The sequence below is a fragment of the Lacerta agilis genome, chromosome 5 (assembly GCF_009819535.1).
Source record: "Lacerta agilis isolate rLacAgi1 chromosome 5, rLacAgi1.pri, whole genome shotgun sequence".
NCBI classification, from domain to species: domain Eukaryota; kingdom Metazoa; phylum Chordata; class Lepidosauria; order Squamata; family Lacertidae; genus Lacerta; species Lacerta agilis.
Window position 1 is genome coordinate 87,234,021 of NC_046316.1, and position 16,713 is coordinate 87,250,733.

At 45.5% G+C, this 16,713-nt stretch overlaps 1 protein-coding gene across 1 annotated transcript; it reads right to left on the minus strand.

Annotated features, from left to right (window-relative positions):
* DCUN1D1 (defective in cullin neddylation 1 domain containing 1) lies at positions 1–12,544 on the minus strand. Its single transcript, XM_033150734.1, has 7 exons — positions 12,370–12,544; positions 5,824–6,037; positions 4,816–4,984; positions 3,670–3,800; positions 2,827–2,909; positions 1,789–1,885; positions 1–341 (listed from the first exon to the last, which is right to left on the minus strand). The coding sequence occupies exons 1-7, from the start codon at positions 12,370–12,372 to the stop codon at positions 262–264; spliced, it is 777 nt and encodes a 258-aa protein (XP_033006625.1). The 5' UTR covers positions 12,373–12,544; the 3' UTR covers positions 1–261.
* Between the last annotated feature and the right edge of the window lie 4,169 nt (positions 12,545–16,713).

Consider the following 16,713-nt stretch of genomic DNA (forward strand, 5'->3'; position numbering starts at 1 on the left):
AAAAAGAAAAATAATGATATCCACAATGCTGGAGTTTTCAAATGGGCAAGGCTGGCCCAGGCTAGATGAGAAGCCCAAACCACCCATCGTCTGATATGGTCCAAAGTAGATCCTTAAAGGTTTGACTCAACCCCCAGCCTTTATTTCTTGAGGATTGGTCTTCAGTCCTGTTCAGTCAGTCAGCAGAAATTGACTGTGCAATTTTCCCCCATGTTGTTTATTTTGTACAGACTATGTACATTCTAGAAGGTTCATTTAGCACTACACTGTCGTACTTTTTATTCCAGCAATTTGAGGGCGTGCAAATTCCACGAAGTCGTCAATAAGAACAGGCCATGCCCCTGGAAGAAAAGAGGGGGAGGGGTGGAATTATTAAGCTTCCAGAATGCCTTATCAGAAGAGTTGGGGACTATGCTGCCCCCCCCATCTGTTACAAGAAAAAGTCACCAGAAAATATTTAGCATTTTATTTAGTATTTTTATTTTCATCATTTAATTAAAAAAAAATCTTTAAATTTTTAATCCTGGGACAGCCACTCTTTTGACACACACTTTTTAAAAAGTGAGAGCAATTAGTCAGAAAACTTTATACAAGGTTCTATAAGACTGAATGCTAATTTTGGGGTTTTTATACAATTTTTAAAAGAAAAGGAAAGAAAGATTAGCATTCACAGAGCCATACACAGCACCCTGCTACAGAAGGAGATCTTTGGATCAAGCCAGGACCAGCAGGGTTATATTTAAAAAGCTTCGAAACATGGGCAGAGTGCCTTTCACTCCCCACCAAGCAAGTGCAGCCTTACCCCTGCCCAGCACAAAAGAGAAGTTTACAAGGCTTGCCCCCCCTTGTTTTCTGCACTCCTCTTTATAGAGATGCTCCAAGCCTCTCTATCTGATGCTTGAGAGTCTCCCCAGACCACCACCCACACCCTTTGTCCTGCTTCGCTCCTTTCATGGGGTGTTACTCCTGGCTGGATTGTGTTCTGAAAATGCCTTGTTCGGCTGGTTGGAGGGGAGAACATGTGCAGGAACTTGCCCACTATATGAAAGTACAGTTCACATTCATTGCTCTATCCACATCTGGTCCCATCCACCACTGCCAAGTGGCCCCTGGAAGGAAGATGGCTAAGAAGGAAAGGCAGCCCTCAAACTGAACAATATCCCCCTCTCCTGCTGTACACAGCTAAGAGCTGTCTTTCATCCCCACCATCTTGGTTTTGCCCTCATGCAGAAACAGGCAGCTCCTCGTTCGCACCCAAGGGACGTGAAGAGAGCAAGTCTGGGGAGCTGAGCAGGACACTCAAGGGCAGGCAGAACGGGAAGTCACACATGGTGGTTAGTTCAGCCAATCGGACACGGAGGTGCGGCAGATTCAGTGGCGCAGGCGCCAGCCTGGCAACCCAACTGAGCAGCGTAAGAAGAGAAGCAACTCAATAGTGGAGACAGCAGCAGGTGCTCCTTGCTGTGGAGAGGCTCGCTTGCCAGAATTAGATTCGTGGTCACTATGAGGATGGCAATGACTAGAATTGTTTGCGTCCTGGATTGAGCTTGGTATACGCAAGAAGTGAGTGGCTTTATTTTTCCAGAAACTGTTTTAATACCCACTGTGCCCCTTATGATATCAGAGATTTCCAACAAATTGAAAATTATGCTAGGAGGGGAAGCCAACAGAAAAATATTGAAGGTCCAGGGCAAAAGCAGGATCACTTAGGAAGAGAAGCTTCTTGGGGACAGAGCACTCACTCCACACGGGCCAAAGTGCCCCAAAAGGAAAAAATAGCAACTTTACCTTCCTCGTCATAATTTGACATATCATCTGCGATCATCGCGCTGAAGTCTAGAAGAAGGTTCCAAGTGTCCTTTGGTATAGATCTTTTATGATGTTCCTGTTTGAGGGAAATCAGAGTGTGAAAAGCATTAGCTATACATGACATCCCTGGAAGGGCCAGAAGGAGAGAGGCTTTGTCTTAACGGAAGAGCATGCACAATGTCCCAGCTTCAATCTCCAGTTGAGAGGCCCTTAGGACTGGCTATGAATCCTGTTCTTATTCCTTGGGAGCTGCTGCCAGTAAGAACATACTGGGCTAGTGGCTCAAGATACAAAACATGCAGTACCACTGCATGTTCACATATGACCTGTGAAGTCAAACAGGGCCGTCTTAAGCATATCCGGCGCCGTGGTGCAGAAGGGGTGGGGGCGACGTTCTCGGCGCCGCTGCCTCCTCTCCCAGGCAGGAAGCAAGAGAGTGCGGCTGGCCATAGGAAGAGCCACCGCCGCTGCCACCGCCCAGCATGCCCTCGCAGCTGTTCGCAGTCGATCCTGGACTCCCGCTGCTGGGTGCCCCTGATGGGCAGGCGCCACTAACCCTAATGGGTAAGACAGCCCTGAAGTCAAACACAACCCACCAACCAGGCCTGCTTTTGCAGCAAAGCCAGTCAGGCGCCTTACACAGCTGCAAGTCCCACAGGCTTTAGAACCATGGTGGGTCGGGGGGGGGGGGGACCAACAAAAAAAATTGGTAAGAGATATCCAAAATAATCCTTTTAAAAAGGAATGCCATTTGGGATTTCAGCTTTTGGTTGTCATCCCAACACCCTCTTTCTTCAGGTTTTAAAATCAAACAAGGTTTTGGGGCAAGGAAAGCTGCTGGTTATCTACGGTGTGGATTTGGCTGGTGGGCCGCTAGCTGCTGACCAATGCCACGTGCGGCAAAAGGTTGTTGACCTGGGTCCCGTAGGGGAGAGTCAGGCAATAATGCTGGCTGCAGAACCTCCCAGAACTGGGCACTTAGTCATTACTAATGAGGCAATTCATACTTGCGCTTACCAATAAAAATTTGTTCCACAAGTCTAGGAATTTAAATCGTCCGTGAAGTACTAAATTCCAGTAGGCGATGGCCATTTCTAAGTCTGCAACATTAAAGAAAATGTGTAATTAAATAAGTAATTGAGGCTTTCTTCCTCCCCCCCCTTGTCCAGACACACCTGTTCGGGAATTGTACAGTAAAAGTGGGGGTTAAAAAGAACACTCTCTTAGTACAATAACACTTAAGAGTGTTTTGGGATCTTGGACTGGGGAATGAGTGGTTCTCCAGATGTGGTTGGGCTCCAATTCCTGTTTGTCCCAGCTAGCCTGGCCAATGGTCAGGGATGATGGAAGTCGTAGTCCAGCCACATCTGTAAGGCCCAAGGCTTCCCAGTCCTGATCCTGGGTATCCGACCTTTCCTTGAGATATTAAAGGCAGCGGGCAGGCAGGAGTTCACCCATGTTCAATGCGGCATCACCTTCTCCCTCCCTCCCCCTGGACAGCCTTGCATGCTGTGACAAAGACTGCTTCCTAAACTACACCAAGTTTCAAAGACAACTTATTTGTTTTAATTCTTACAATTCCCTGTCAACTGAAAATGCTTTTGGGAAAAGAGAACTTAGAAACACTACTGAACGCACCAAACTTATCGGCAGTCCTCCAGTGCACAAGCGTGCTAAAATATCAGGACACTTTTGCAAGAAGTTATGTTTGCTTAGGGAACCTTGATGGGGTAATCTCAATGTGTATAAACACCACATTGGAGGCAAGGGGTGTTTTCTCTCATCACATTCAGCTGTAGCCCAGTATAGACCGTGACTTGGATCACTCATTTCTGTACAAGGAAATATTGGCATACATACCTAAACCTTTTTGTCCCGGATTCTTTGCAAAGTTGAAGGTAAACTGATAAAAATCCTTAAATCTTCCCGGCTCTTTCAATTCTTGTTCCATTTTTGGAAGCTGGGCCTTTAGTTTTTCTATGCTGTCACATCTGTTGTTGGGTTTATTTATTTGGTTTAAAAAAAAAGTTTGTGCATTAGTTTCGGATCATGTTCTAAATACTTTGTAAACTGGCATTACTAAATAGTTGCTTTAACAAAAAAAAAGTAATGTCACATTCATTATGGGAAGAATATATAGTTTGATCATTGCTGAAGCTCTCTTTTCTATTAAGTGGTGCTGAAAATACATTATCACCAATACATTTGTGGAACTTTCCTGGGAGGCAGGGGCTGAGGCCACCTCTCCAAGAAATGCAAGAAACCCCCTTTAGGCACCAACTCCTCTTCTGTTCAAATCTATGAATACGATTACAGCGGCAAACATCATCCAAGAAAAATCAAACAAAATACCACAGCTGGAAAGGGGCAACATTTGAAAACAGGCTGTTTAATCTCAACGATCTGGCAGATGGCGAGTTGTTCTTGTGAACAGACAAGGTCTCAAAGAAATGCATTATCAGGAGTGCAAAGAATGCCATGCTCAAATACACCATCTGTGCTCCCTCATACCTCAATCGAATCTTGCACCGACATGCTTATTGGCATTTAGAAGACAAAACACTGAGCAAATGTATGCATCAGATAGTTTGAATTCCTTGCAGCTGAAGATTTGCATGGAGCATTTTGTTTTAAATTTCAGCATATGGCCCAGACCTATATTTTTACTGAGTTGAAAGTAGCAGTACGTATTATTTCCTAGGAGCTTCGTGGGGGATTGAGGGAGCTGCTAGGAGCCCTTTGCATGGCATTGAAAGGAGCCCAGAGGTGCTACTGCAAAGCTGCACCTGAGGCTGGCACTGGGAAATCAAGTATGTGTGTGTGTGTGAAATAAATTGTGTTCATTCATAGAGACACAGATACATAATACACATTCCTCCACCAGATAAGAGTTTGAATGGCTCTTCCCAAGTTATGTAAGATTCTGCTTCAAGCATGGAAGTACAAACCTTTCCTTGCACAGAATAGCATGGTCGGCCTACTTTCATAGAGTTGTTGAGCACTTACCCTAGTTCTGTCATCCCATCCATGAATTCCGTTTTTAAGAATTCACATTGCGTCGCAGCTCTGAACTTCCAGGCAATGATCAATACACTAATACTGGCAGGGTCAAGCGCAAGGTCATCACAAAACTGCTGTATGCCATCTATGCCAATTTTATTCTCATCTTGAGGATCTTGGAGTATAAGAATGAAAGAAAATAAAATGAATGGAAGTCTCCGTCTTTTTGAAACCATTTCTAATAAAAGGTATGGGAGCCGAGCACAAGTTCAAGAACCTGCTTCCTAAGGGCATTAAATGCTGTCAGCTGCTACATAGCAGTCACTTTTATGTGCTGTTTTAAGTGTGCTCCCTCTGCAAACCTCATCTTACCTGCAATCACAATTGCACTGGAAGGTGGGTCACTTATTCCCATTTCAAGAAAGAGAGCATGACTCAACCCAATGTGCTCCCTGAAGGACTGGATTTTACCTCTGTGAGGAGGAGTTAAAATGCAGTCCAGGACAAAAGATTCTAGGGAGAAGAAAAAGGAAGGCTTTCCTGTGTCTCAGGGTGGATGAGATGGCTTGACAAATGATTGCCTGGGAGGATGAGAACAAACCGGGCAACCCAGATGCTCTGCCAGTAAGTCTAGCAGCATGATGGCAAGAACGAGCATCTGTGTAGCAATCAGAAGGAAGACCCAGATCTACTTTCAGCCATGACACTCCCCTTAAGACCCTTTAACCATCTCTCAGTCTAACCCACCTCACATGGTTGTTGCAAGAATACAATGTGGGATGGTGGGGGAATGTTTGCCACCCTGAGCTGCCTAGAGGAAGGGTGGGGTAGAAATGTCATAAATAAAGGGTAGCCTTTGTTGTAATGCTTATAGGGCATTGCGTTCTTGGTCTGTTCTGGCCACAGCTGAAACTCAAGTTTCTGGCCTAGATTCCAAATGGAATCTATTGCCAGCAAAATGATGCACATAACACGTCTTTTTGAAAAGGAAAAGGAAAACTGCACTATATTTACCTTTATATCTATTATATAGCTGTTCTAACTTCTTTCTGTCCAATGATCCTTTGTTTTCTCGTATATACAGTTCAGGATTTTGGAAAAAGTTATCTGTTGCAACATCTAGCTTCCAGTCATTCTGAGACAGGCAATTCACTGCGGTCTTTTCGCTGGACTGTGTGAAGATCATAAACTGCCGAACTTTATCTTTCTGTGATGACTTCAGCTTGTTCTAGAAAAGAATAAGGAAACACAAGAACAGTGAGATCTCCCGTGTGCTTACCTGAGGAGGAATATCCAAATTCAACCTGTAGCTCAAAGGGGCCAGTCTCCTCAAGTGAATGGTACCTGATAGAGAATTAAGGTGGACATAGAGAAAGCCTACCTGTGGTGTTCAACTCCTTCTAATTAAGAATTTAATTCCAAGTTCAATGGTGCCCAAAGCAGCTCACAAGTTCAACAAACAAGCTATGCAACAGAATCAAGGATAAAACATTGTGTGATGGCTCTCCTTTCTACTTGAGACAGCCAGCAACTTGGCTCATGGATGTGTCCCACTCTTTTGTGACAGGGAAGATGTAGCAGCCACAGAAACACTCGTGGCAGATCCTCTAAATGTTCCACAGAAAGAACATTACAGGGCTTAGGAGGGGACAACAGCTGTGACACAAAGAGACACCATGCATCCAAATATGTCAGTTTCCAGGACAGCAGTTAAAAGGGAAACCTGCCCAACAGGTTTCAGCACTACGCAGACACAACTGGCATGTTTCCGATAAACTGTTCTCACACCAAATTCCCCAAACTACTGGCTGAAGTGTTGTATAAGAGCTATGTGAGGTTGCAATGAAAACGCAACAATGCAGGAGCATGCAGGAAGCATATGCATATGGCCCTTTAGATCACAGCCTATACCTTCCCTGAAGCCTTATTGCTAACAGCCTGGCACAGTCTTCAGTATTGCAAATTGTTGGTGTATTTGCTCCATTATCACACAACAATTAATTTGGCTTCCTGACTAATGGAGATTCATAGCCAGTAAACAAGGCCATATGATAGCATCATCTGGTGGAGAAACTACACCAAACAGTCACATGATAAAGCAAGTGGTTTCAGACATTACGACTGTGATAAGAATCCACATCTATCTATGGTTACCTATTTTCCCCTGGCTTAAGAAGGCAAGTGTAAAAGCCACAAATGGTACAAACAGAATATAGCTTCACTGAATTCCTATTCATGTCTCTCAACTTATACAAGGAAATATGCTGTATTACAAGTTTATTTATAGGCATTCCTATTTTAATTGCTTCTGTACATAAAAAACAATTAAAGTGTTTCTATCTTGTATTGTTTATTTGAAGAGATTCTCCCTTGCTTTTTTATCAATAAATATTCAAGGTGGCTAACAAGACAAACAGTGAAAACAATGCATACAACAAAGAACATTACAAATTAAACCGAAAAGGGCAGTGATAAGCAATAAAGGAGATCATCTGTCAAATACATTGTACAATAAAAACCACCTTCTTGACTTGTCTCCTGGAAAATGGCAAATTTGCTGCCACCTTGACACCTCAGAGATGGGACACCACCACTTGGGGGGGGGAATACCTTAGCCCAGACCCCCACCCACCAAACCTCAACAGGCACTCAGGAATACTCAGAACAGAACCTACAAAAAAGATCTCAAAGTTTGTACAACTACACACAAAGTACCCAAACACATGAAAGCAAATACCAACATTCTATATAAAGTCAGACGATAGTACCCCGATAGTTAGAAAATCTAATTATGCAGGCCAAAATCCACAGTCACTTTAGGTGTGCCCAAGGGTCTGGGAATGACCCATGGGACCTTTGTCCTTCCTTTTTCAAAGAGCAGGAAATGCACAGAGTGCCTTATCACAAACTACTTTTTAACCTTGTCTCAGTTTGCCTTACAGCACAGGGGCTGTTGCTTGAGAAACTAAAGCCCACTGCCCCCTTGGCCTATTCTGCGTTTTTATCTTGTGAACTGCCCTGATATCTATGGATGAAGGGCAGTATGCAAGTTTAATAAACAAACAAACTAGCTTTGCATCCCAGCCACAGCAAATTTAAACAAAGGAGGTTGAAAAAAGTCATAAAATTCCATAATGCTGTTTACACAAATTTAAAAATGGCAGGTTGTTTACTTTTTCCCTTTGAAAAACAGGTGCTAAGATAAATGAGCACAACGCACATGCTGGCTGTTCAGTGAGGCTGGGATCTCAGCCCTCAGCAATGGACATAAGATAAGGCACCTTAGCACAGCTTTAAGGAGGTGACATTTTGGAGTGCTAACTCAACACTTAAGGAAACATCTTGGAGTGGAACTACATATAACAGGTGTGTTGCTGTTAAAAAAGAGGGGGAAAGAAAGAAAGAACCTCCCTGTTAAAGTCTCTCCACTCCCCACAATAGTGTTCATCAGCACTTAGCCATGTTATGATGTCACTGTGTTGTGTATTTCCCCGTCCCTATCATTCAAGGGGTGGAGCGCAGGCAGAGAAATGTGCTGCATGCTGACATTATGACGTGGCAGGTTACAAGGGAGAAGGGATAGTGCCGTTTTGAACAGCAACTCCATGTCCTCAGCACTTCAGTACCCGTGAACCACTTTTAATGGGGCTACATTTCTTTAAATATCGGTGAATGATCCCAAAACGCAGTATCATGAGCAGGTGATGAGGACAACAGAGCAGTAATCTTTGCCCCCATACTGCGACCAAACTGCTGTTGCTGATGTGCCTATCCGGCAATGGGCTGATGCCAGTATGAACTTTTAAGCTCTCTATGATTTTCTTACAACGCTCTGGGAGGCTCTCACAAGATCTCCAACAGCCCCACAAGATCTTGCAAAGCCTACCAGAGTGGGAGTTTTAAAGCTCTGTACCTTGCTTGAGGGCGAAGACCATTTGACACACTGGCTCCAGAAGGTAAGACTGTTCATGTGCTTTTATGTCTATGCACCAACCGCAGAACATAACCTCTGTGCAAAAGGAGTTCCCCAATTTGGGGGTCGCTACAAAGAAAGTCCTTCCCCCGGGTTGCCATTCCTCACAATCCTGAGGGCGGTGAAACTACCAAGAAAAGCCCCTCTGGATGAAGGCAGTTTTTCATATATATATTTTTCATATATCTGAGGCCTAATTCACACACTGGCAACCAGTGCAGCAGTTTTAAAACAGGGTTTATATGACATCTAAGAGCAACCCTGGCCAGTGATCTGGTTGCCACATTTTGAACCAGATAAAGTTTCTAAATTGTTTTCAAGGGCTGCCTGAAGTAAAATGCATTGCCAAGTCATCTCTATCCATGAGGGGCAAAACAGTCAGAGTTGGGAAAAGGCACATCTGAGCCTCCAGTGACAGTGCTGGATCCAGGAACACCCCCAAGTTACAAATCTGCACCTTTCAGATGAAATAGGCCGTCTTCCCATCTTCCGCACTCAAGAACTCATAACGCATAACAGCACCTCTATTTTTTCAAGATTCGGCTTCAATTTACTGGCCCACATTTACTGAAGAACACCAACTTATGATAGCAAGAACAAACTTGGAACCTAATTATATATCCAAACGTGTCAAGTCCAGATGACATATCCAATCATTTTCTAGTTCTTTAGCCCAACTATTTATAGAAAGAGGAAGGTGTCCCACACCTCTTGAGACACTTATTACAGTGTAAATATGTCTTGCCACAGCTTATATTTAGACTGGATAAGTGCTCCATTGTTAGTCTCCTCACAGGAAGTTGGGTGTTGATTTGTGCAAAGGCAATAAATTAGTTTTAAGAAGAAAACATCCTGGGTGTGTGTGCTGTGAGGCCAAAGTTAAAGGCACTCAAAACACCTTGAGTAGTTCAGGAGCCTTGGTACACTCACTGTATTTCCTGAAGAATCTTGCATGACATTTTCATGAAGCCTGTGAAATGTGGCAGAGGAAGCCAGTAGTTAGAAGTTCTCAAACTGCTTAACAGGCTAAAGTACCTGAAAGAACCTCAGAAGCCCACTAATACGGTAAACTAAATTTACATAAGCTACAATTTTCAAGCTACTTACTATGGAACAACCCCATTAACTTGAATAAATTCTGCAAAATAATTTTACCTAGAAAATCATTTTTAAAAATCTGTTCCTCTTCTGCTTGCATTTTAGTAAGGATTTATAATAGCAAAAAATGGTATGTAAACTGAAGCCTTTCAGCATGATGTTTAAAATCTAGTCTAAGAGGTAAATACAGATGACTGCACCCTATAACCCTATTCTAACATAAATATCTGAAGCTGCCCTGTGATCCTCGGATGAACAGCAATATATAAATTTAATAAATAATTGCAACAACAACCAGGAAGTAAGAGCTACCAATCTAAATGAGACAGACTCCTAAAGTAAGTGTGCATATGATTGTTGTCTTAAAATGCTTTCCCACTGAAATAAGAGGGGATTACATCTGAATAAATATGGTTGATATGGTTTCCTTGCCACTTAAGCAAGAAAAAATGTGTAACACATAGAAACATATATGAAACATGCATCCACAAGCAGCCTTGTGGCATCTTAAAGACTAACAGATTTCTATGGTCTTAAGCTTCTGTGAACTGGATCTCATTCCAACAGATGCATAAAAGATTACTCAGCAGTTACCTGAGATTATTCCTCGGATATATATAGTATATAGTATGTATCCAATGTTGTGCTTCCATTCATGGAAAGCTTTTTGATTCAGTAAAGCTTTCTGTGAATGAAAGAGGGAAGAAGGCATTTTTTTGGGGGGGGGGAAATCCCGCCTTCCCTGTGCTGCCTCTGCACACCCCACTCCCTAAATAGCATGCACACTGGCACAGGGGGACTGCAAAGAACAGAAGGACAGCATGGGATGCACAAATAAACACAGTGAGGTCAAAAAGTCATGATATCCAGGTGGCAGCATAGCAACAGGTTTGCAAACTGTTCACAACAGCAGTCAGTGGTGGTACTATTCAATATCTTTCTAGGTGCACTATGCTAATTTAACATCTGGAGTGGGAAGAAAAGTCAAGCTTAAATCAACCGGAACCGAATTTGCTCATAAACTGTAGTGCAGCAATTTCAAACCGGAGCCTCACTTTGGAGTCTTCTGTTGAAATGTGGCAATTTTGAGGTGAGCAATAGATTCTCTCCCACTACCTTCTGAACACTTCCATTTTTCAGTATTGTTTTTCCTTCTGTCTCTATTTTCCCTTCTTCTTTTTTGGCATTTACCTGTTTCTTTTATGTGAATAACGAAAAGGCATTAATGAGAGGTGATGGCACATTCACATCGCAGGATGAGCAAGCAACCAAGCCCCTAAGGGGAATTACTGGCGTCAGGTCCTGCAATAGCACCACCTGACACAATACAGGAGCAGAGTTGGCATCTGGGTTCATAGCAGGGCTCAGCCCCTTTGTCTGAATCTCTATCAGGCGGCCAGTTGTTGCAAGTGAGCAACCGCTGGATTATGGAGCTGTCCATTGGCAAAATGGGCCTTTCCATAGGTCATTTATGTCACTCCGAAGCAGTTTTCGGCTGGCGGCCGCAGAGGGCAACAAGCACATTTCCTCCACTTTCTCTTCCAGGTCCTGTCCTGTAGTGAGCGTCAACTCCTGGGCACCAGCCTCATGACGTGTTGCAGATTTAACAATGCCTACCACAAGGCAGAGCTGGAGGACAAAGTGCCAGGATGCCACCCCTACTGCCAGTTAAGGACAACCACCATGCAGCTGCTGCTCCTGCCCACGGACGCTTTCGCTGGGTTAAAACTGTCTTTTGAGGTGCCACGAGGCAATGGGGGAGCTTCTGCTGAAAACAGGCTAACCCCAGCTAACCCTCTCTGGAGTACCCGCCTGCTTGCATGCACACGTGCACACACGGCAACAAAAGAGGTGTCTGCACAAAACGCAACTGCAAACAGAGATAGGTGCAGCATGCAAAGGGAGAGAGAGATGCTTCCTCCAGGTTGGAGGGGGGTGGAGGAAAAAAGGGGGGGACGAAACAAGGAAGAGGAGGCCCAGGCACCCAAGATCAAGCAGCACCCATATGCCCAGGGGTTTTTTCTCCCCCTACCAGTTACCTCCTCCAAGGTTTTTTTTAAGGGGGGGGAGAGAAAATAACCCTAAACCTCCCTGACACATCCTACACAGACACCCCTGAAGCCCAGCCACACGCAAACCCTTTGGAGCCCCTCCATACACCCCAACGGGGCACCCCCAAAATCCCTCCCACCCCACTTCAGCTCCCTGAGGGGTGGTGGGGGGTGGATTTCCACACAAGGGCCCACCCCCAGCCCCTATATCTCAAAGCCCCCGACCCTCACAGCATATGCGGCTTGTGGGAACCGGGTGAGGGCCGGGCTGCTTCTCACCGGCGCCGAGGCCAGCGCCCCCCCCCAACCCCTGCACCCCCCGACTCTCAACCCCCCACCCCACCTCCGACTAGGCCCCGCGTTGCCAGGCGATGGCGGCGCTTCCTCCCTCCTTCCCTCCGCCCGCTCTCCCTCCCTCCCGGGGCCGAAGGGCCTCACCATGGTGGGGGCTGCGCGCGGGCCTCTCTCCCCTCCCGGGCCGGCTGAGGCGGACACTGAGGAGGCGGGAGGAGGGTCGGTGGCGGCGGCGGCGGCGGCTCCCGGGGCTCCTCCTCGCGGGCCCTGCCTTCCGCCGCCGACCCGCTCATGCGCACTGCGGCGGGGCCGCCCCGGGCCGAGACCGACCGGTGTGGGGAGAGAGCGAGAACGGCGCCCGCCGGGGATCCGGCGAGGCGAATAGGCCGTGGGGGGGGGGCGCTTCTCCTCACGCGCGAGGAAGCCTCCAAGGGAGGCGGGGGGGGGGAGAGATCTTCCCGACACACACACCCCCGACACACAAATTTAGGGGCGAAGCGGAGGAGGCCTGGTATAAGATGGGCGGAGATTGGGGTCTCCCGGGGTGACAGCGGGAGCCTGGGGCTCAGTGGGGTGACCTATGTGGGGAAAGGGCAGAGGGAGGCCTTATGGAGCTGCTCAACTCTCTTTCAGTTGGGGGCGGGCGAATCCCAATTTTTTTGGGGGGGGGGAGAGAGAGCATTTTAAAAATGATCGAAAAGCATCGAAAAGGAAACATCCAGGAAAGCTTGCTCCCAATAGTGGCCTCTTTGGAGGGGGGGTATTTTTACCTGTGACCCCCCCCCAAAAAAGTTCAACAACTTTAGGGGGCAATCTCCCCTCCCCAAAAAAGAAGCAGCTTTGGCTGCCTCCCCCCTTAACAAAAATATTGGCTACGCCCGTGCAAAAACCCCAAGGCAATGTGAGTCGTGCCTCGTATCACAGGGGTTCTTTATGGGGTGGGGTGTGTGAGGGGGGGGGAGAGATTTGGTCCTTTTCTCCTCCTCCTCCTCCTCCTCCTCCTTTAGATAGTCCTTGGGGCCAGGGTCCCTTTACTCCCCCCATTAAATATTTGAAAGGGCCGTGGAGGGTGCATATTTAATAGGCATTGCCATTCAATGGGTGGGTGGGTGGTCTGTTATGTGGGGCAGGGCCCCCCTCCAATATTGTATTCGAGTTGGCACCTCTGATGGTCACACACCCGGAGGAAGCAAATGAAACACCTCCCTGTAGGGCCACACCTGAGATGGAGACCCCTAAGGGGCAAAGGTGAGCAGGGTCACTCCTTCACACCCCTCTTCTGGCTAATGACGCCTTCCCTGACATGTGAATGAGGATCATGATCCTGTATCCATGATCCACTGAGACACTTGGGCTTTAATGAGGTGGTTCATGAATGAGGAAAAGGAAGAAAACTGGTATCCCGATAGGGAGGGTATTGGAAAGTTCATGTGGACGTGTGTCTGTGTATATGTTTGTATGTGCACGCCTGTTTGGGGTGGCTGAAATGGCGTGGTGAAATAGGAGAACATTGGACTTGGATGCAGGAGAGCTTTGGACTTTGGCTCAGGTGATGCAGGATCAAATCCCTACTTAGCCATGAAACTCACTAGGTGGTATTGGACTATAGTTGCATATGCCCCCCCCTAACCCACATCACAGGGGTCATTGTGGAGAGAAAACGGGGCGACCCCAATGTACCCCCCACCCTACAATTCCCAAGGTTGGGATAGATCTGTAATGGCAGCGATCACAGCAGTTTGATTCTGGTTTGAGGGTAGCAAATTGATGGGAGTGAAAACACCTATATTGTGTGAAGAAAGCAGTGGGGGAGAGGAATATCCCATGGGGTAGATAGTACTGGGGAGAAATCTCACCTTCCTCTCCCTCCAGATTGACTAAAATTGCAATTGCCTTTCACACACAAACTCCAGTGGGCAGAGAGAAGGGAATTGGGTAAACAACAGAATCGCACAGTTCACTGTGACTGACCACCTACTGGGAAAGAGACCTTCTCGGTAATGGCACCTGCCCTGTGGAACGCCCTCCCAGCAGATGTCAAGGCAATCAGCAACTATTTTACTCTTAAAAGACAACTGTTTAGGGAAGTTTTTAATGATTGATGCTGTATTGTTTTTAATATTCGGTTGGAAACCGCCCAGAGTGGCTGGGGAAACCCAGCCAGATGGGCAGGGTATAAATATTATTATTATTATTAATAATAATAATACTGTTGTTGTTATTATTATTATTATTATCATCATCATCATCATCATCCTCCTCCTCCTTGAAGTTGTAGGTTGCTCACAATGCTATAACCTTCCAACATTTGCAAAATGATGTATGCTGTTTGGTGTCCCTGAGACCCTTTCCAATTCTCTTTATTTGATGATCTTTCAAAAATACATGTATATTATGTTGGGGTGCTAATTCCTGAATCCAACTATCTGGATTAGTGCCCTGTTTTTCCTGGCAAGTCCAGATCTTCCCACCTCCTGTTTCCATCTCTTTTTGCTCAAGAGTGTGATATAGGAGCTCCAAAGCAAGAGAAAACAATTATTTATACATACTCCCAACATTGTCTCTCAACTCCTCCAAGGTGTTTCAGGCAATGCAGTTCAAAGACTCCATTTCCTCCCAAATAGTGGGCAATCTTTCAAAAACAATCACAAATGTTAATTCTAACAAAGGTGATGCCCTATATTTTGGAATGTGTTTTCTTTTCCTATGAACCAACATGGCTATTTTCATATTTCCCAAAAATAGATTTCACAAAAGCCAGGGAGGGGAAAAGATGCAGGACTAGCCAGGCAACTAGGAAAGGGAAATAGTTTCTACTCTGTAGGCATCATGCAGCCCAATCGTTTGCAGTTTTCAATGAGCTTAGGCTAGATTGTATTTAACAACTCACCATCTTGCAACTAGGAATTTCACACAGGTGACTGATGGGCCTATCCATATATATTTTTATAAACCTACTAAGGGGCTAGTACCTTGCACTTCCGTATTGGTTGTGAATGAGATTTCTCCAGCTATGCAGCCAGCATGGAGAGGTGCTACTGCAGCTTTTTTAACTAGGCTGGTTAAGGCACAGCTAACACTACACACAATCAGGCAATAAGTTTGAATTAATGCCCTATATTTCCTGGCAAGTCCTGCTTGTGACACAATGTGGATGTGTCAGCTACTGGGAAGCCTGGAGGATCTTGGCTTGGATGTGTCTGGTTCCTGGTACCTCTATGACTCAATAAACAAGAACAATTAGTGCAGAACCTACTACTGTACTTAATCAGACTTCATTGAAGCTTTCGCTGATCTTGCCAGTCCCCTGCCTGGCATTACTGTAAATTGTCATTTCTGAAAAACTATTCAGCATGCAAATTTTTTTTGTTTTGTTTTGTTTTGTTTTGATCTGATTTATCCTTCCAATGTACAGTCTCCCAATGTGTTGAGAAAGCAGACAAAGGTAACTGGAACTCAGGACTGTGCTATGAAATAGATTGGGAATAGATTTGGGTGCAAGCCAAATAAAGTACTTCTTCCCACGACGTGCAATTAATTTGCGGAGTTCACCCACTGGCCTGGAAAAGGCATGAGACAAATTCACGCATGATAGTTCTGTCAGTGGCTATTAGCCACAACGGCGATACAGAAGTGACAGGTTCAGAGGCAATACGCAGCTGGGTACCACTTGCCAAGGAGGGGCTGCAGATAATACTGCCACCTTCAAGCCCTGCTTCAGTTTCACTGGTTCACCGATTCATCACGCGGCAAATCTACGATTGCTGCTTTAGTTGATGGATAATTAAATTGTTCAAAGCTTACAAACCTACAAAGCAACGTAGGAAAAGGCTGATGTAACTTTTCTCTTCCTGTTTACTCCTAATAGTATGACAACTTTGAAGTGGCAATTAGTTTATGGCACATATATCAGGGTTACAGGTCAAGGGTGTCCTAGCTGTGTTGCCTGAATCTCTGACCCAATTCTTCTTCCTGGGTGCTCTAAGGCATTGCTACCTAATTATCATTCAGGTGTAAACAGAGGCAGAGGCAGTGGCCTGTTCACACTAAAACAGGGCTGGGGAACCTTTGGTCCTCCAGCTGTAGCTGAACAACTCCCATCACCCCTGATCATTGGCTATAAGGGTTGGGCCTGGTAGTAACCAGAGTTACTGGAGGGCCATAGATTCCCACCTGTGCTAATAAACAAGTTTGGCATGATGAGAATAAATTATGTTAGCATCACAATTCCCCTCTCTTACTCCCACATTGCCACAAGACATTTGGAAGCTTTAGCTTCCATTTTTGATTTAAGCATAGCTTGTCAGACAGTCAACCCAAAAAATTGTGATCAATTGTGTGTAACTATGGTTTGTTGTGGAGTGTTAACTATACTCCACATGTGATTGGTGGATTAAGGGGGTCCATGTGAGCCTTTTCCGCCACTGCTCAGACTTTGGAACTCCCTAGAGAAGCTAGACTGGCTTGCTTCTCTTTACGCCAGCAGGG